The following is a 22,120-nucleotide window of genomic DNA, read 5'->3' as shown; positions in this document are numbered from 1 at the left end:
CATTTGAATTTCAAATTATTTTAAAAGGATACCGATAGGATATCGATAGGAAATTTATATATCTACAAAAAATTACTTAATAAAAATTTTCAAATTCGGCTTCCTTTTCAAGTTATAGACAAAAACTCAAAAAGTAACAGAAAAAGTCGAAAATATTAATCGTTACAAAAATAGTCATATCTTTATAAATTATCCATAGATTTCAAAGAAAACTATCTTTTTATCTTTGCCAGAAAGTGTACTATACATGAAAAATTTAAAACTATGAGGATTCGAAAGATTTTGATTTTTTCTTTAAGTAATAAAATTTTTTTTGCAAAAATTTCCTTTAAAATATCGATTTTTTTTAAATGTTTTAAAACATTGCACTTAAACATCTAGAGTTACCCAAAAAAGTTATTCTAGTGTTTCTTACTTATTTATTCAGCTTTCAGGTTCTGGTTCTTTTCTTCAGATTAGTCATTTATTACTCAAGATATAACCCAAATACTAAGTATGCCTTGAAAAACAACAACAAAAAACTTTGAAAAAATAGCTTAAAAATGTAAAAATCATAACGGGATAATTTTTTTCAAAAAGATCATAATATTTTACTTCAAAAACAGTTTTGAAAAAAAATATTAAAAAATGGTTTTTTTTGGAAAAAAAAATAAAATGTGTTTTTCACCTTTTTTGTAATAGATCAGCTTAAAATGGACTAATTTCATTTTTAATAACGGTTTTGGAAAGGTCTAAATATCACCCTACAAATGCAAAAAAACAATCATTCAATTATGTTTAAAGTCGCAAGAAATATGCAAAAAAGTAATTTAAGTTCCTAGTTTTTTTTACTCTCAAAAATTTAGTAACTTAAGGAATTAATTCATACTACTCACTTGCTAATTTTTTTGGGGGATTATTTATATACAAAACTTCATATTTTGAGCTAAGGAACCAGTAAAAAATGACACAAAAAGATTTCATGACATAAGTATTTTTCGTATATTCTTTTCACATGGAATTACTCCGCTGTTTTAGAAAACCGGAATAACTCAAAAATCACGATTTTGGAGTTATTAATGCCAATAGACTGGAAACAATACATTCTTAATTTTATGTAAACTCAGTATAAATTTAAAGAATTTGAATTTGAAAACTGAAAATTGATAAACTTGCAAGTTTATAAAACAGCTTTTCTGAAGAGTTTAGATTTTTGAGCTGTCAGTTTCCAAAACAGCGACGATATGGTAATCTTTTAACGAATATTTGTAGATTTATATTTGGTAATGCAGGCTATTTTGATCAGGTTTCTACTTATAAGTATGAACTACACTGTGATAATTTATATGTATTTGTCTTTTTAATTTATTAGTCTCTTGTTTTCAATGTTAATTTATTAAGGGCCAATTTTTCAATATTCAGATAAACCTAAGTTAGGGCTTATTCCTAGGAATAAAAGTTTTTTTTTTATATTGAAATTTATTCCTCTGATAGTCTTAATGATGATTAAAAGTAAGGGCTAAATATTTTAAAGAGTTTAAATATTTTCTTTCTTTTTTCAAAATAAATAATAACAAAAGTTACAAAACAAAACAAAAAAAAAAAAACAATGTAAAATATATATATATAAAAAAAAACAACATATCAATAAAAGCCCCTGAAGAATGTGTGAATAGCGACCAGACGTTGGGCAAAAGATGAAATAAAGTTTTTTTTATTTGCATTTAAAATCAATTGACCAAAATAGCTTGCATTACCAAATATAAATCTACAAAAAAAGTATAACCTTTCATAGAGTTAAAGGCTTAAATATACATTGAACTTGCGCTTCTACCTAAAATAAATATCAGGTGCAATCTCTAAAATAAAGTAAAAAACTAAAGAACTCGGCAACCCTACTCAAATGTTAAAAATTGCTAAAAATACTTATTTTTTGGTCAAATATATGATATTTTATAGAGTTCAAGGCTTTAACGTACAACAGATTATAGGAGAGACCCTCTTTTATCTTAGAAGTGTCAGTGTCATTTCATAAATACGAGCAAATAGTCGGCAACTCTACTTAAATGCAAAAATTAAAAATAAGCTAAGTTTTTTTTTTCATTTGAATAGAGTTATTGTAATATTTATAGGCCTACATTTTGACATTTGGCTTGGCATTTTTAAAGTTTTGTTATCTGAACAAACTACAAAGATATGACAAAAGAAGTCATGTAATTGGCAACCCAATTTTGATTACTAGAGTGAGCTATAAACCTTTTTTTTTGTTGCGAATGGTGAAGAAGGGTTTATTTCTTCCGGCCGCGGATCGGCTCTGAAGTTTAAAAAAAAAAAAAATTAAAAAAATGTTATTTCTCCAAACAAAAATGACCACCCTAACATCTTATTTTTTAAATATTAAAGCTTTAAAAAACTCAAGTATGAGCTAAACAAAAAATAAAAAAATTAATATGGTAGGTCTTAAAGTGCACTTTCGCACTTTCGCACTTTTTGGACTTTGTTTTAAGATTGTTTTAATTTTTTTCATTATGAACATTTGTACCAACATAAATCAAAGATCGATCATCTTATTGAAATCAATAAATTGAGCTAAATTTCCAGCTTATTATACAGTTTCGTAAAAGAAGATTCTATAAACGCTTATTCTGTCCACCATTTTGAATAAAAAAAAATGTAGAAGTAATTTTTGATGAAGAGAATGATAAATTGTCAAAGCGTTCTTGACCGAAAGAGTTTTAAATCTTCAGCTTGTTCATGACTTTCACTGATAATGTCAACTTGATTTTTACTTTTTATTTGGTAAAAATAATAACTTACCAAATAGTTTACAAAATAGAAAAATTATCGTTAAAAATGGATTTTTGACTTATTCGACGAATTTCGAAATGCATGCGCGACAAAAAGTTCCTAATCAGTTTGAACCATTTTTTTTCAGCTCGTAGAAGTTCACTTATTAGAAACCCATCTCAACAGAAAACTTAAGTTCTTAGAAAGCACCCTTTCTAATTTCATTTTACTAGTATTTCTGACAGATTATGTTTTTTTTTTTTTAATAAAATGACCCAAGATATAAAAATGACATCCGTTATCGCTATTAAAATATAAGATAAATATTCTTACCTGACACAGCAACATCACCACCTGCAATCCTTGACGATAAGTTCTGCAATTCAATCTTTTTTGCCTTTGCTATGTTGAATATCCCCAAGTCAGCTGAACTCCTCCCACCACCACCACCACCATTTCCAGAATCATCAGCACCCATAATACCACTGCCACTACCACCCCCTGCACCACCGCTACTCGAACCACTACCACCACTATTGCTCAACACTTGAGCTAACTTATTTCCCAACTGCAGAGCCATTTCCTCATCCGCACAATCACTTTCGAAGTCAATCGAAATTGGTCGTCCACCTGTCAAATTTAAATGCGTCACTTCCGTTTGTGACAATCTGGCCAACCTTGCTGCCACGTCGCGATAATATGTCGCAGTTGTAGCTGCTCGCCTTCGTGGCGGTCGTTCGCATTTATTATTCTGTCGTGGATAATTTCGAGCCGCTAGGGCTGCTGCTGTCAATTCTCTCAACGTTCTTTCGTCCAATGATTTTTCACAGATATTCTCCTCGGAGAAATAGCACTGATTTATTTCCGCCTGGAAGCCAATCGGAGTCAGGGGGTCTGTAAATAATGAATCAGAGCTTGATGAGGTCTCCTTGAGGACAACAATGTCACAATTTCCCAATTGATTGTCCGCTATTTGTTTGTGTGTGTGTGTGTGTGTGGAAATATACAGAAAAAAGAGAAGAAGAAGAAAAAAAAAATAACATCAACATTAAATAAACAATTTAAGCGAAAATTGAAAATAAATAAATTAAAACTTTTGTATATATAAGTAAATGATGAAAAAAAAAAGGGGCAGCCTCTGTAGTACCTTGGGCCAACGAGAGCGGGGATGTATGGATAAATAATTTATTTTAAGTAATGAGATGGTTGAAAGATATAAATTCACCGGGATAAGAGCACATTGACATACTCGACTCGTGTATACAAACAAAATGGTGGAAAGCCATCATCATGGTGAACCAACTGAATTACTCAAAGAAAATTGAGTTCGATGATAGTTCAAAAATGATTTTTATTTTCACTTTAACGGAATTTAAGAACAAAAAAAAAAAAAAAAAATCAAACAACACGCCGAACATTTTTTTTATGAGTGGAAATATGGACCAACAATCAATCGTTAAGGTCTTATTGAAAAGCTTTCAAATTGTTTGAACAAATGGTTTTCTTATTCTTTTCTTTCTTTTCTTATAATGACACCAGACAAAGATAAATAAATGATTTTAATGCCGATAAATTTTAAAGAAAATAGTAATTAGATTAATCTAAGTTTTTCAGTAGAAAAAAAAAGGTTACGTATACACCAGAGTGTCCAACTTTGATTATTGTTTTTTTTTTTAATATGTAATTGTAATGAAAGAGAAATTCATAGAAGTTGAGTAAAAATAAGCTTGTAAATCACATCTGTCAAACCAAAAGAGCATTCAAATTTAAAATTTATGTTTTTGATTGAACATGATGTCATCTATCTATCGGATAGATACATTATCAACTTAAAGTTATCTTTTGGCAGTAGCGTAACTATTTCTTTTGTCAATTGAATACAAATTTATCATTTTTTTTTTTTTGTAATGAATGAAAGTCATGTTTAACAACTTTGATGATTTGAAATCGATTTATAAATATTCATCAATGATCTAGTCTTATTTGCTGGAATGATTCCATATTGATTTTGTTGGCAAGTAAGTAAAAAAGCATAAATAACCCATTTGGATCGTTATCTGACATTTTATTTGTAATATATGCGATAATGAAGAGGTGATAATGACAATGTAAACTGTCAAAGTACGGCCAACAATGTTTGACAGCAAGTTCATTAACTAAGACTCAACACAATTCATAAATTTGAATAAGTTTTTTTAGTGCCAGCAAATTAAGGAAGTATGCATAGGTATCGTCTGCTTATAGTGTAAAACAACTAACTCCAAAAGCCACAGTTTTTCTAAACCTCATTTTTCATCTTAAACGCAAAACAAAAAAATGTAACACAAGTTAGTATACAGGGTGTCCCACAGTCACCGCACCAAATGAAAACCATAGATTCCTGAGCTCATTTTAAGTCGAAAAACTTAAGAAGTAATTTTCTCGTTTTCGTCCCGTTTTCGAGTTACCACGGTTGTTATGATTTTTGCTCTCTTGTCCTTTAACTGGCCTTATCTTTGCCAAACTACGTTTGATTTGTAAAATTTTTGTTACAACCAATTAAGAATTTATTACAGTTTAAGTTTGTCTCAAAACTTTTTTTTCTGCGGACATCCGTTTCTCCACAATTTTGCATCAACCACAATTTTCTTCGTTCTTTAAGTTGTTTTTTACACTTTCATATCATTTAAGTCAAAAAACACGTTAATGAGTATTAATTTTTTGTGCTTTTTATTAAAGCCCAGTTTATTTTCATAAAAAAAATAAGTTTTATTTCATAAAAAAGGCTACTGAAAGTAGTTAAAAAAAAATAAACAATCTGAGTGAATTAAAAAAAAAATAATTTTTAAATACAAAATTAATTTAAATGAATTAAAACTTTTTCTGAGCTTTATCTATTTGTTCTTTTCTTAACCACAATAGCTCAGAAAAAGTTTATAATTATTCATTTAAATTTATTTTTTATTTAAAAATTATTTTTTTTTTTAATTCACTCAGTTTGTTTATTTTTTTTTTAATTTTTGTTTCAAATCAAACGTAGTTTGGCAAAGATAAGAACAGTTAAAGGACAAGAGAGCAAAAATCATAAAAACCGTGGTTACTCGAAAACGGGACGAAAACGAGAAAATTACCTCTTAAGTTTTTCGACTTAAAATGACCTCAGGAATCTATGGTTTTAATTTGGGGCGGTGACTGTGGGACACCCTGTATAGTATTTTGTTTAGTTTTTTGTTGAATAAAATCGAAAAATTAGTAGATATTATATTTTAGAAAAAACTGGGCTATAAATATGCAATGAAAAATACTAAAATATAACTGAATGTTTGAATAAATCCAAAAGTAAAGTCTTATTTTAGTAGGGTAAGGTGGTATAAGAGTGCGCATTTTAGACAAAGCACCAAATAAAACAATTACAAAAAGAATTTAACTACTTTTTTTATATATATTTTTCAGTTTATAATTAAAACAACGAAGAAAACTTAAAAATGGTAACAAAAATTTATTAATTCAATAGTTATAAACAAAATACCACATTAGGTAATTTGCGCACTCTTATACATCCGATTGTGTAAGAGTGCGCGGCATAGTTTGTAAGAGTGCGCAGCTGCGCACAGATGTAAGTTCGCACAAAAGTCGCAAATAAAACTGCCTTTATTTAAATAAACAGAGTATTTATCGACCCATCACTACTTACATGAGGAACAATCTATTTAGTCTTCGATTAACGGTTCCAAGAAAATTTCGAAATTTCCTAGTTACTTCCATTCGCTTGTTTTTTGTAAAACTTGTATTTGGTTTCTTTTTGGTAGGAATTGCTTCTTCTAGCTACTGCTTGTGGTATATGAACAAATGCCAGTTATTTTGAAGCCTTGGAGAGCATTAACTGCTCTTATAACCCGCGTACTTTTATACTTCATGATGGTGCGCACGCGCACTCTTACACGTTGAGAATGTAATCGAAGAATATATATGTATTTCACAATGCACTTTATGACCAATCTTACGTGTTCCTCAAATGTTTTCTTTTTGTCTACTTTTCAATATCCCATACTTTGTTTATTGTTATTTTTTGTTGTTTAGCGGAAAATTTAATTTGTTTTGCAAGAAAAATTAGAAAAAAAGAGCTCAAAAACTTAAACTTAACTAGCACCTCTGTTTACAAACACATTTGCATGAAATTTTGAAAGCAGATCAAACTCATTTAGATCTTTCCAAAATAAGTGCATTCAGTCTTATATTCCCTCTCCAATCGTAGAAAATGGCCTTGCGCACTCTTATCGACCGCGCACTCTTATACCATCCTACCCTACTTCATATTAAAGAATTGATAAGATTTGAAAGATTTTTGTGTTTGTAATTAGTTTTGAAATATTTTTCATGTGAAGCAGGTGGAAGAAAGTATGTTTGCATGTTTGATAGTGGAAAAGTAGGTTAAACAATTATTGATTTATTTAATATTTTTACTTGCGATATAGGTACTATAGGGCAAGTTTAGGATTCGTAAAAAAAATCGAACTCGAGATAACAATTTTACATGACATTACGATGATGAAGAATGCCAAAAAAGTGGGTCCGGCAATTCTGTCTGTCTGTCTGTCTGTGTGTACCTCGAGCTACCGCCTAAACTAATGGAGCGATTTCCTTCAAAGTTGGTATTTAACAGTATTGGGTAATTCCCTAGAGGACAAATTGAAATTTTTTTTTTAGGACCAAAACTAACGGTACCTGTCATATAACGGAAATAGAAAAGTTAGTTTTTTTCAAAAACGGCTCTAACGATTTTGATTAAAATTTTTGTGTGTAGTGTAGCACATAAAAGCTTCCTTTTGAAATAAAAAAAATATTTTTTGAACCGTTATTAACGGTACCTGCCATAGACCGTTTTTTTTGATTTATAAATTTCTCGTAAACGACAAAACATATTTTGACCAAAATTTTTGTACAGAAACATTTAAACTATTGTTATTTAAAAAAATTTTTAATTTTTCAAAAAACACATTTTTAAATTTTTAAAAAATAGTTCAAAATTTTTTTTGAAAAATCAATTTTTTTGAAACGGTTTGGTAAAAAGTTTTGAAATTCCGTTTTTGTGTTTAAATTAATTTTTTCTTCAAAATGGCATACCAACTTTTTTTTCGAAAAATTTTAGAAATTTTTTATATATAAAAAATTATTTTTTTTAAAAACGGCTCTAACGATTTTCGAAAAAAATTTTCTAAAAATTCCTTTTTATACAAGAAATAAAATGGCGTACTAAGTTTTTTGTAAAAGATCATTTGAAACGGTATTTAATTATTTATAAAAAAAGATTTTATTTTTTTTTTGTACCACTTATGAAATTCCGTGAAAATATCAAATTTTCCCTTATTTAGTTCAATAAAAAGCTTTAACATTAGAGTAACTTTTACCATAAGAGCAAGTACGTGCGACCCCAGTCGTGCAATTTATTTATTTTGTTTTTTCTAACAAAAAATTCATGTGAAAACCAAAAGGATTGCGATAATTTAAGCTGTGAAATGTAGTTACGGTAAACGAATGCTATTAGAGGAATCTATCACCTTTCGAGAGGCAGTTAAAAAAAAAATGAATTTGAAATCAATTATTTCAAAAACCATTGTTTTAAATAAAAAAATAAAGTTGGTAAAAATGTTTCATTTACAGCAGAAATCAACAATTTAAGCACACTATACAAATATGAAAAATACGCCTCTATCCCGAATTTCATCAGTTTATCATAATTTTCACATGGGTTTCGGTTTTATTTTACCCTTGCGATAACTTTTCTTAAAGCAATTGTATTGTCATTAGATGCAGTATCGAAAATTAACTCATAAACATGTGAAATATCATTATTTTGGACATAAATATTTGACCTTCATACCCTCCTTCTCTCCAGCGGGAAAACACTCTTTCACACAATTCATTTTATTGACTCTTTTTCGGTTTTAGTTCTTAATCTAAAAGAAAACTTTTTGCCAAGTTTCATAGGGGCAAACATTTTTTTAATACCCTACATTATCTATAAACTATGTGCCTATAAGTTAAGCTAGTTCCCGTATTTTCTATCTTATTTCTATTTCCATTTTTAAGCTATTGAATTTTCTTTTTAGCCTAAATAGTAGAGTAACTAAAGCAAATTATTAGGGAACCCGGCCGAACAGCTCTGATTTTGACTATTTTTTTTTTCAAACGTAGGTAATTAAAAATACTTTAAAGTCTATGGATTAAAAATTGCCGGTGTTGCCGTATTGTTTTTTAAAATTAAAATTAAATTTTTTTTAACAAAACCATTTTTTTATGCTTAAATTTCATAAAACAAATGATAGCAAAAGATTCTCTAGGTAATTTAAGGAAAATATATATAAGGCAGTAAGGGACAATCTTCCATCGTTTAAGCGATAAATGCAATTTTCTAACATTCTGACCTCAAACACAAAAAAAATATTTTGAAAACAACGGCAACACCTACAATATTTTAAAATACATTTTTAAAAAGCCAGAAGCTCATTCTTATCTCTTAAATTTAAATCCACTAAATTTAATAAAGACTTTTTGAAAAAATGGTCCTCAAACTCAGAATTCAAAAAAAAAAAATGTTATTAGAAAAATTTAAAATAAGGTCATTAAATGAATAAAAAATAATTTTATGTTCAGATGTTGAACTTAAAAAAAAAATAAGTTACATTTTTTTTCAAAACTTTTATTAAAAAAAGTTCTTCGAAAATGAAATACTTTTTAATTTTTTTCATAAACCGTAATACATATTGACATTTCTTTTTATAATTTGAAATCATAATAAATGCGGCCAGAAAAATTTGAAAATAAATGCATTTTATATTACTGCCAAGTTTGAAAAACGACATGTTAAAATTTTTTCAATAATTTTTTTTTTCAAAAATCTGAGTTCAATTACCATTCTTTCAAAAGCCGTTCATTCAATTAACTTAATTTTAATTTTACATATATGACTAAGCTTCTAGCTTTTAAAAAATGTATATTTGAATATTGTAGGTGTTGCCGTTGTGTTCAAATATTTTTTTTTGTGTTTGAAGTCAATTAATAAGAAAATTGCATCTAGCGCTTGAACTATGGAAGATGGTCCCTCACTCCCATATATTTTTTTTCTTTGAATTTCCTAGACAATCTTTTGGCATCAATTAATTTATGAAATTTAAGAAAAATTTTTGAAAAAAATTTGTTTTTATTCACAAAAATCTTCAATTAAATTTAAAAAATCAAAACGGCAACACCGGCAATTTTTAATCTATAGACTTTAAAGTATTTTTAATTACCGACGTTTGAAAAAAAAGATCATCGGCCGGGTTCCCTAATATAGCCAATTTTTGAGCTTTAGTTACTCCACTAAAAACCATTTACTCACGATAAAATTACTTCAAGTATTCCAACCAGAAAAATAAAGTGACATTTTTATGTAACAATCTTCATCAGTTTAGTTTGGGTATTATAGTGTAATTTATATCAAGGGGCCAAGTTCTCTAGCAACTTTGGCACTTTACCTTTATTTACAGGAAACAACTCAGGCCATTTTCGACCTCCCTCTAACTTCCACACCAAAGATGCTAGAAATTTCAAACTCGCTACATTTGTTGAGCTGGTCAGAACCAGCTTCAAAAATCGCAAAAACCGTAACTGACTCACTGACAGATCATCAAAATTATGGAGAACTTCCCGCTATCGTAGAAACTTGAAATTTTACACGGTGATAGGACTTGATGTGTATACAAAAGGAAACATTCGTCCATTTCCGCTGAATTTTCATTAAATATTATAGAGCACTTCTGACTATCGTAGTTCATACAAAGGAAAAAAAAATTTAGCCAGGGGGCGTGTCTACCGCCCATTTTCACTGAATTTTCATCAAATATAGAGATTTTCAATTCTACAGCCATACCTTTCAAAAAGTAGTGAAATTATTTCAACATAGGAGAAATTGGCTTCTTTTTTAACAGTAATGTTTTTGTTGTGATTGTATTCTATTCGAACACAGAGAAATATAATTGCGAATTGCATGTAAATATTATTTTAATTGTTTTAACCTAATTGTTTTTTTGAATTTGTTTATAGCCCAGACAATTTGGTCAAAATATGATCAATCCATTTGCTGCAATTTTGATTTCAATTGAGAAGTTTAACCATTAATAATGTTTTTGTTTTTCGACTTGATAACGTCTTATAAATCTATCAATACTTATTTCGTTTTTTTTTTAAGGAAAAAAATTGTTTTTAACCGAATTCAAAAAAGGAGGCGGTTCACAATTCGTCTGTATTCTTGTATGTTTGGTACCTCAGAAGTTTCGACAGCGTAAACTTAATGATTCCTTTGTCCAATTTTGAGCAATAGAAGTTTTTTTTTTAATAAAATTATTATCTTATGTCGTTATCACCAAAATTATCCATAAACCGAATTTATAGACTACCAAAAATATGTTTTTTTGTTGTTGTTATAATTAAGGGCTCATATGCTTTATAATTCAAAGATAATTTAGTTTCTTGTAATTTAAAGTTATTAGAATTTATGAAACGAAAATTTTTATTGTAATTTCATTTTGGATTACATTTTCATTGTATTTGAAAAGAAGTTAAATTACTTTGCAATTACCTCTAGTGTAATGGAATTGTAATTATTGAAATACTACCCAGATCTGAATACAAATTACCATTTTTGAAAAAAGTAACATAAGCAATATTAAGAACTAATGACTCTTTGTTTCCATCATTTTCAAAAATGGTTGAAAAATATTATAAAAACGAGGAATGTGACTACTCTCTACATATCCCTATCGCTACCACAAGTTTTAACATGCCGAAAATGTTGAATACTCCCCAAATTTTGTGGGTATATTACACCTTTCACCGATAAAAATGTCATTAAACTGTTAAAGTTTCTATTACAGAAACAAAAAATAGTACGTATACATCACAGAGATTCGGAAATCATTATCTAGTACTTGAATGATGTGACTTTACAAATTTTTCAAAGGTATAGCAAAATACAGGTGCAGGAAAGAAACTGAAGAGTGGGGAAACTATTGGATAAGAAAAAATGCACCAGTTCATCGGCATCAGTATTGAATTTTTTCTGGGGAGAGAAGAATGACATACTTTATTAATTTCATTTAAATAGCAACTCCGTGAGTTGAACTGAAAGAGAAAATTTCGAATTAATATTCTATCTTGTCCATCTAATCAGTATTTTGGCTTTTTTGTATGAATTTTTCAACGCTATTTTGAGTGAAAAAATGATTAAGACATTAATTGTTCGAAATAAATTCAAGTTTAACGAACAAAAAAAATTCAAATTAAGAAACACAATATTTTTCGGACTTTTCTCATTTTTTCCCTGAGAAATTTTATTGGACAAGTTCAGATTCATGTTGAACACCCCAAAAAACTATAAAATTAGTCCTTTTAATGCAAATAAATAAGAAATTTAAACTTTTCTTGCTAATTTTTCTAAGTCTGCACCTAACTTAGTTTAACCTCCAAAATTAGGACTTGCGGACATGAGATTTTTTTAGATTTTTGAGGGTAGTTAAAGAATATCCAAACAAAGATTAAAATGAAAAAAATTATAATAATATGAGTTGACACATGAAAAACAGGTATATAACTTTTTCCAGAGACGTCAGATTGTTTTGATTTTAGATTTTTTGGAATCAGAAAAATACCTTGAAATCATGTATCATATGTGTATATAATACCATAGCCTATTTTTGCTAATTTTGAAAATCTCCATTTCGCGATTTGACCTTGAAATCGCGACAAGCGGACATGAGATTTTTCTAGACTTTTGAGATATGTTATAGAATGGCAAAAGGAAGATATTGAGCAAACAAAATTTCTACTAACGTTCATTCCGAGATTTACCCCTTTTTTCTCCTTATTTGACTGTATTATTATTAAATGAACACATTTTAACTCGATGGTAAAATGAGAATACAAATAAAAAAATCTTTACTAGTAAAAAAAAAAAACTGAAACACATTTTTTACCACAATAAGGCTTTTATTGCTTGATACACTTAAAAACTAACACAATAATATTTAATAAATTATTTTCTTTTTAAATAAATTATTTAAACTACAGGAAACTCGTATTTTGCACTTAAAACACCACTTAGCTGCTGCTACTTTCACTTCCATATCGTTTCGTAAAGTTTTCAAGTGATTTAAGAACTTGTCTCGCTGATTCCTCCAAACGTTCATTAAAGTAATCCCTATCGGTTTTGAGATTTCTCATTTCAACTGACGCATCTCCTTCACTATCAGACTCAGCAGGTTCATCCATTTTGAACATATTTCCCAATTTCGGCAGGAACAACAACAAACAAATGACACCAATAAACTTGACAATCTTCTTGAAAATGATCAATTTGAGAAGGATCTTTCCCAGTGTGAAAAGATTAAGTTTTAATTTAAGCTTGCCCAAAAGCCATTCAGGAATCGAAACTTGTTGATGAGCCATTCCAATAGCTTGCTGTTTAGGATATTCATGGTATATAGCCGGGGGATGATGGATGTATTCCGTTTGTGGAGGAGGACCGTATTCCGCATGCGGCGGTGGGCCATATTGAGGCTGTGGAGGTGGGCCATATTCCGGCTGTGGAGGTCCATAAACTTGTTGAGGAGGACCGTATTCTTGTTGGGGCTGTTGAATCTGCGGTTCATAGTTATAACCTGGAGGTGGTCCATACAATTCAGATGGATGTTGTGAATTTTGTAAGGCTTGCAGGTATGTATCGTCGTTAACAACAGGAACTGCATTTACAAATTTAAGGGCTATTAAGCCAACACACAAGATTTGTACTAGAAGATTCATTGTAGGTATGAAGGTACACCTGTTTCGAAGAGTGTGCGTTTCGTTTAAGACACCTTTACTGATAGCCACCGACTGACCAACTAAAAGTTCGTTCAATTAAACAACGCTGATCACTTAAGCCGCACGAATTCGACAAATGTGTCGCATGCGGGAAGTGAATATCAATCTACTATAGCCAATGGATCATTGCTAAATCGATGATAATAGTCAGTAAAACAACGGCGACAGTGCGCATTGCGACGACGACGGTAGAAGAAAGTGGAGTTATTGTAAGTGTTCCGTTGCACATCCGATTGAAATGTGATCGGAATGGAAATTAGCCAATTGGGCATTATTCTTGTTATCACGTACTTACTGCTAACTGGAGACTTTCTCTGCCCAAAAGAATTGCTAATATTGATTGTGGCTTTGTGCGACACGAACGCACATTACTTTGTTTGGAATCAGTATAGTTAAGCATTATGTTAGGTCGGAATTTAAACTATTTCTTCGAAGACAATCAAAATAAGGCTTTAAGAGCACAAAACTTTGTATATCAATGAGGTTTTTGATAAGGGACCTAGAACATGTAGAAGAAGTTGACTTATTGAAAAGAATGCAGACATTTTAAGCGAAAGTATTGGAATTCCATTTAAAGTTGAACTAAATTTGGAATTACGTAAAGAATGAAAGAGATGTAGAAGCTTATGAATACCAATTTTTAACTATACAATGGTGTTGGTAGATACACCTTAAAGGTTTTTCGTACAAACTGGTGAATGAAAAATAGTTTGTTTGTGAAAATCAGGTGTGACTTGGTTATTAAATAGTTACTTGAGGAAACAGAAATGCAGATCTGATTTATTTTGTTTTTCGAAACTTATGACCTTTGTAAAAAAAGATGGCTTGAAAAATTTCGACAAAATAAGACGTAACTATGTATAATTGATACACTCAAGTGCATGTAAAGTAGAAAGTGATAATAAAAGCTTTTAGTGAGTACAAAATTTTCACTCACCACCCCCACTTTATAATTTAAAAAAGAAGCAATCAGCATGGAAAACCAAAGAGTATACCTTTTAGATGAAGTGTACAAACTAAGTTTTAGTTCTTAGAGGGTCAAGTAAGAATGTGAAAATTAAAAATCTGGTGACGTAAAGAAATCTTCAAGAATTAGTTTTTAAGATATCGTCCCCTGAGAATTGGTTAAGAATGGCAGACGGGACAAAATAGTTTTCAGATTACGATTTTTTAAATTTTAGTTAAAATTAATATTATTTTAAAACATTTTTCAAAATGATTTGGATCTGGCTTTTGAATAAGTTTAGATAGTATTTTTAAGAAAAAAAAATGTTGATTTCTGTTGAATTAGGAAGTACATTAGGGTGTGTCACTTTTGTATGGACGAAAAAAAATACTCTAATTTTGCAATGTAATAGTGGTTAAAAGTTTTATTAGGGTCTAAGGTTTAATAATATGTAAAAAAAATTATAATATCGTTCGTCTTTGGCTCACTCAAATCGGTTGAAGTTGTTGGGAAAAAAACGATTTTATATGAAAAAACGATTTATTTCCTTCGCATATTTTTTCGCAAATACTTAACTAAGTGTTCAATTCCAAATATAAGCTTAAAAGTTTTTTTCTATATATATTTATATTGTTTGTTTCTGTATTCAAACGGCGCAATTAAAAAATAAATATGTATATTTGAAAAAAATTTTTAAATCCAAATATCTTCGATTTCTTTCTATATTTTGAGCGAGTCAAAGATATTAATTAAAATGAAAATTATTGTAAACGCAGGATTTATTTTTGATAAGTAATGCAACTTTTAAAAGCTATTACATTTGAAAATTCCATACTTTAGCATTTTGACACACCCTAACGTACTACATATGAAGGAAAATAACACTGGTCAACAAGGTTTTTGCCGCAAGAACCAAAACATACTTTTCTATATGTTTTTAATGTGCTGAACTCAAATCTGAAGTCAGAAAATGTTTATTGGCCTCCGTTTTTGAAATATTACCGTTAGAATATGCCGAAAAACGTCATTTTGGCTGTTTTCGAGGTTATGTTTTTATATGGGGTAATTCATTTTGAAAAAAAATTGTAACGTTAACTATAAGAACTGGTTTTATTCTTCCAAAAAATGTTTAAATCTTTCCGATATCTCTTTTACTGTCCGAGATATTTAAAATTTAAGGAGTGGTCTTTGAATCAGAAACAACACTGGCCAACCAAATTACACTTTTTTTGCCACAAGAATCAAAATATTTTTTTCTGAAGGTTTTTGGGTTGCTGAACTCGAATCCACAATCAGAAAAATTCTATTAGCCTTCGTTCTTAAAATATTACCGTTATAAAATGCAAAAAAAGGTTTTTTTTTATAACGGTTATATTTCAAGAACGGAGGCTAATAGAATTTTTCTGATTGTGGATTCGAGTTCATCAACTCAAAAACCTTCAGAAAAGTATATTTTGGTTCTTGTGGCAAAAATTCTGTGGCCAGTGACTTAAACTTTAGATTAAGTTTAGTTTCTCTTTGACTTATTAAATGAAAATAAAGATATCTCGAGCAATAAAAGAGATATCGGGAAAATTTAAACTGTTTTTGAAAGAAGAATATCTGTTCTTATAATAACCATTACAAATTTGTTTACAATGAATTACCCCACATAAAAACAGAACCTCGAAAACAGCCAAAATTACGTTTTTTGACATTTTCTAACGGTAATATTTCAAAAACGAAGGCCAATCAAATTTTTCTGACTTCAGATTCGGATTCAACACCCCAAAAACTACTAGAAAAGTATATTTGGGTTCTTGTGGCAAAAAAAAAGTTAAATTTTGTTGACCAGTGTAATTTTTGATGCGTGCGTGCCAGCTAATTTTTAGGAAAGGAATAAGCATAGGTACTATTTGTGCTCACTATGGTATTTCATATAAAACAATGCAAAGATATGCAAAAATTTAAGCAGATTGGAGCATTTTCTACCTCTATTGCTTGTTATATTGAAGATTTGGGATACGAAATTTATTTCAATTGAAAAAACTTTAAATTCTGAAACAATGAAACAAATTAATATAATATATATTTGTGAATGTATTAAGATACTTTTATTAGAGAATAGTTAAGTAAATAAGAGTTAAAACAAACAAAAATCTGCTAAAACCCTTCCATGGAATAACCCATATTTTTTTATGTTTTTTTATATATTTTTTGAAAAAATTAAAACAATGATTTATAAAAATACATTTAATTCGTGTCAACTTTCTTCTTATTTTTTTTTATAAGATAAGTAAAATTTGATTCTACTATCCTGATCCCCGATCTCCCCTATTTTTGCCAAAACGTAGGGAAATTGATTCATTTCCAAATTCAATTTTTTCTTGTCTAATATGATGTCATACTTCATTTTATTCGACATGAAAAAAAAAAAATCAAAATCGAGTCAAACTAATGAAGTGTTAAATTTTGTTAAGGCAACCCTATCTAAACTTTCATGAAACAACACGATCAAAAAAATTAAATTCTCAACACATGGCGGCATAGACTCCTATCGGATATGGTGGCAACCCTATTACGCTTTTTAGTTCAAAAATATATTGCACACTACAAAATTTAATTATGGCACTCGTTAAAGGAGAATAAAAATTTTGTACTAATACCAAAAACAAATTACGTATACGCCACAGTGTACATTGTTTCTTAAGCAAATTAATAAATTGATTGAATAATGCTACGACCGAAATTCTATAGTTTGCTGGTAGAAACTTGAGTGGAGCGTGCGTATTTTTTTGAACACAATGATATGAAAGTGAAAAAACAACTTAAAAAACGAAGAAAATTGGTTTTGATGCAAATTTACGGAAAAACGGTTGTCCGCAGAAAAAAAGTTTTGAGACGAACTAAAACTGAAATAAATTCTGGTTCGGCTGTACAATTCGGACGTATAATTTGGCAAAGATAAAGCCAGTTAACAGAAAAGAGAGCAAAAATCATTAAAACCGCCATAACACGAAAACGAGACGAAAACGAGAAAATTACCTCTTAAGTTTTTCGACTTAAAATTACCTTAAAAATCCATGGTTTTTATTTGAGTTGTGACTCTGGGACACCTTGTATAGTAACTGTTCAGTAAAAATATTGTTAAATCGTCAAACTATGTCCACAGACTATTAGATTAAGAGCTTTACAGGACTTTAACCAATACAATCTATGGGTTTTCAAAAATTTGTTTTTTCCAATTATATATTAGGTACAGCCGAATAATACAAAGATTTGTTGGTTTATCACAAACAAACATTTTTTTTATTCCTTGAAGTCAAGAAAACTTTAAAATACTACTTTATGCAAAACTAGCTCAGCTAAAGTTTATAGAAAATTTTATTTTTTTTAACACTAACCTTCAGCCACTTAAATAAAAACAAAACTTTAAGAGAATGTATCTAAGTTTTAAAATTTTTTTAACTTTTTTAAAAAATTAGAAAACTAGTATTTTGAAAATTTAACCAAATTTGATTTGTGTCATTTTTTCTCTCAAAAAATCTCTGTTTCTCCTCTAGAATTCAAATTTCAAAGTGTCACAAATCGCTTTAGGGTTTTAGGCAGTAATAATAATAAAATACTATTTATAACTTCCCTAGAAATTGGGTTTTGCTTGCTTCGTCAATTCAGGGGTTCCAAATTTGGTAAGAAAAAAAAAACAAAAAAAAGAGGTTGTGTGGTTTTGTTTAATATGATTCAATTGAAGCGTTTACTTTTTTCAAACAATCATAATTTACATGAAAAAGCTAAAAAAAATACCTTTTTTATTTTCTCATTATATTAATTTTTTATTTTAAAAGCTTACAAACAAAATTATGCAATTTAAAAGCCAAGTATTTCTTCTTTTATTTTAAAATTTTTATAATGCGCAAAGAGTACAAAAATAATTTATTGACAAACAATCATTTTTATCAAAAAAAGCAAAAACAAAACATGAATTTTTATCTTCTCACGTCATTAATTCCATTTTTTTCCCTAACAACCAATTTTATACCATCTGAAAGCTTATTGTCTTAGCTCAAAATATATATGTATATCGATCAGGTCTATGAGCCATCTACAAAAAGAGATAGAATTTTTTGAACTCGATTAAATTTCATTAAAAAAAGCAAAAAAAACATTTATTTTTATGTTATCAGGCTATGGAATCAATTTTTTTGTTTGACAACCTATAAAAATTATATACCATGTGAAAGCTTATTATTTCACCTTTCATATGACTTATCAATCTCATTTCAAAGATGCCTACAAGAGAAGTTAGAATTTTTTAAAGTCAACCATGTCGAATTTCCAGACTGAGATTACGGTACTTCCCACACTGGTGGCTGTTCGGGGGGCAACTACAGATCTCCACTAGTGTTTTGAGGTTTTTCGAAAGTTTCTTGATTTAACATTGTGTAGCTTATAGTTAGTCTCCGTTATGTGTGATATACCAAATGAAAGGTAACTGTATCAGGATGCTTGTAAAAGTTTAATAAAATTTCTATCTGGTCTTGGTCAAAAGTTATAACCTGTTGAATTCTAAAATTTTGTTTTACCGTTATCTCAAAATTGTGTTTACGAAAATGATCGCACACATATAGTCGTAGTCATGGTCTATCATTACTTCATATACTTTATTCCTGTATCTATTAAAGAAAAAAAGATAAAAATAAAAAACGATGAAAATCGATTAAAAACGGTCAAAAAACGTGTGTTTTAAAAACTTGTTTCTTCCGTTATTCAGTCAAAACTCACTAAACGATTCCATTTTTTTGCACATGTATGCATAAGGCCAAAACCTACATGTCCAAAAACTACCCAAAAATACCCCTAAAAAACAAGGTGTTTTCAAAAATTCATATTTCGAAACGCAGAGTGTTGGAAAAAAATCCGTATCAGACCCCTAATTTTTTTCCCTCATCTTTCACCGGACATCTTTAGAATTGTCAAAAAAAAAATTTCCTTTACCCAAAATCATCATTTTGTCATAGCCCCAACACGTGTACAACGTTCAAACAAAACGTTATAGCTTAGTTTCAAAATTCTTTAGAATTTTTTCTTAAATGCAGTTATTCTTAAATTAATCTCATCTATCTATAGCAAAAAAACCAATTCTCTACGACTTCGCGTTTAGATTTTAGCCCAAATTTCATCTTTCCGTTTTACCCCGGTTTACCCTATTAAATGACGGAATTTTTAAAAATCCTTCATTTAGATTAAGCTTTAGGTTATTATCTTTCAAATAAGCTATAGAAAATTTTTGTATCTCTAATAGTTTAACGAAGAAAAAAATAACAAAAATAACAAAAATAATAAAAATTATTTAAATTATTTCTAATAGTTTATTTTTAATTTTTAATTGAAATTTTTTGCCGCACTGCGAAAGTTCGAGAGTGTAACGTTAGAAAATGGCGTCACTTTTTTGTGGTGGCTGCCATGGTTCATCGATGTATAAGACGTTATCACGTCAAAAAAAAAATGCTAAAATATTGGTCAGGAGTTAAAATAAGTACAAATATCACATGTTATTTACCTCAAAGTCATTAATAAAGTTCTAATAAATGTATGCAAAAACTATTTCGAAAATTTTCTTTTTTACAAATTCTAATCTTACTCAGTTCCATTGTTATTGGTAATATAAAAGGACGGAATGAAATTGTTGCTGAAAACATCTTTAGATAGCGTGTCATGTAATAAAAGTATTTCCATCTTCAAAATCCTTTACAAATTCCAAAACAAAATTAACCGATTTAAAATTTAAAAAAAAAAATTATAACTGCGCACAAATTAAAATTCATTATCTATGCAAAAACTTCATTAAAAGCTCATAATTATTATTATATCCTTATGTTAAGGAAGTGTCTTACACGTTAAAAACAAGAAACAACGAATAACAAAAAAACAAAACAAAAATTAGGTTACTTCGTGCTTGGGCCCCATTGTCAAACTTTTGGCAGGCATTTTATCTATACCAATGTTGTATATTATATTCAGCTTAGCCCTTTTTATTCAAATTTTCAAAATATCGTTATCATTGGATATTCCATCCGGTATTCGCCATGCCTGCCTTTAATTTCAAATTTTAAGAATACACCTTCTTTTATTCTATTCTATAAGCATGTCGAACATATACCTTATATAAAACAGAGGTAACTAAAACCTAACCTTATACTCTTTCCGCGTCCACTCCCAGTTACCAACTCAAAGCGCGTGAGTAATTCTAATTCAAAGAGCTCTGGATTCATTCCCAGAAGACCTACTCGCAGATACTCACAACAGCTGGGTGTGCTTTGAATATGGAAAGTGGAATCTTAGATTGAAAACCCACTGGTAAATGGGTGAGTGAGTGTGCCAGTGCCAGTGGGTCTGGGGGTAAAGTGGGTGGTAAGTCAACCTCATTAACTACCCGTGAGCACTCTAAAGATAATGCTGCTAAAGGCATCAAAGGCCAACAGTGAATCGATGTTGTACAAAAGACATGGTTGCTTGCTTCTCTTATTTTTTAACTGAAGACTTTTAACGCTGCTTGTGCTTATGCGAAACAAAAAAAAACGAGTAAGGGCTGTGTTATTTTTATCGTGGTGTATAGAGATACCTTCAAACCTGGGAGCATTTTTAAGGTAGCTTCTACGTACCTACTATATAAAACTGAAAAACAATTGAGTATAGGAAGGTACTTTTGGGGGGATCTTCGAAAGACGAGGGATGAAAAAATATTCCTGAAATTTCCCCTGGAGACAATGTTATTATGTTATTTTTAGGATGATTGATGGTTTAAAAATATAGATGGGGGTGAATTCGACACTCACATCGAAGTGGAGCTTGATGGTGTTTTAAATATTGTTTTTTTTTTTTGTTTTTGGGAAGTGAAAAACAAGATTCGTTGGATGGTTGTAAACAGATTTTTAATTAGTATAAAATTCTTATGGGAATAATCGAATATTTTGAGATACAATTTCATTACTTGTAATTAATAGTAAAATGCAAATTAGTGCTGTTTATACAAAAAAAAATGTTTTCAAAATCCTGTAGGGGAGAGTGGGGCCAAATGTAACACTTTTTTCTAAAATCGATGGTTCTCCTACAAATTTGAAAGTGGGTCAACCAGACCTTTTTTAAATTAAAGACCCATGTTTTAGCTCCAAGATCCATTATAAAAATTTAGCAAAACATAGCGGTAATGTTGAAAAATAAAGCTTCCAAAAAAAAAATCGTGTTGTTTCAACTTACCCCACATACGGGGCAAAGTGTAACACATACCGGGGTAGGTTGTACCAAGAACTAAAAATATGAGAAAAATACCTTTATTTGTTTATATTTATTTATTTTTAATTAATAACAATAAAAACAAACCTCAGTCATGAAATTTTGGTGCAAATTTGTAAAAAGTGGAGCAAATCCAAGATTTCCAGAGAAAATTTGACAGTAGTCTTAAATAAAAGTTATTCGAATTCATAAATTGTTTTATAAGCTTTATGAATTCAAGTGGTGGTTCAAAAATGTGTTTCCAATTTCAAAATAAAT

General features: G+C 29.4%; 2 protein-coding genes across 3 annotated transcripts in view; both read right to left on the bottom strand.

The window, feature by feature from the left end:
* LOC129913446 (protein cappuccino) overlaps positions 1-22,120 on the bottom strand; it is a 109,296-nt gene that overhangs the window by 52,697 nt on the left and 34,479 nt on the right. For both annotated transcript variants that reach the window (XM_055992138.1, XM_055992145.1), the window contains one exon: positions 3,100-3,735. In XM_055992138.1, the coding sequence (XP_055848113.1) occupies positions 3,100-3,735 (636 nt within the window). The remainder of the gene's footprint in view (positions 1-3,099; positions 3,736-22,120) is intronic.
* LOC129913459 (uncharacterized) lies at positions 12,863-13,605 on the bottom strand. The gene has a single exon (XM_055992154.1). It carries the CDS (start codon positions 13,582-13,584, stop codon positions 12,883-12,885), a length of 702 nt encoding a protein of 233 aa, XP_055848129.1. The 5' UTR covers positions 13,585-13,605; the 3' UTR covers positions 12,863-12,882.

The sequence above is a fragment of the Episyrphus balteatus genome, chromosome 1, assembly GCF_945859705.1.
Source record: "Episyrphus balteatus chromosome 1, idEpiBalt1.1, whole genome shotgun sequence".
NCBI classification, from domain to species: Eukaryota; Metazoa; Arthropoda; class Insecta; order Diptera; family Syrphidae; genus Episyrphus; species Episyrphus balteatus.
Note: the sequence above shows the minus strand (reverse complement) of the source record. Positions and strands in the feature narration are given on the sequence as shown.

Bases quoted from the DNA above. Each gene is read 5' to 3' on its own strand.
- LOC129913459 (XM_055992154.1), bottom strand. From the start codon at position 13,584: ATGAATCTTCTAGTACAAATCTTGTGTGTTGGCTTAATAGCCCTTAAA.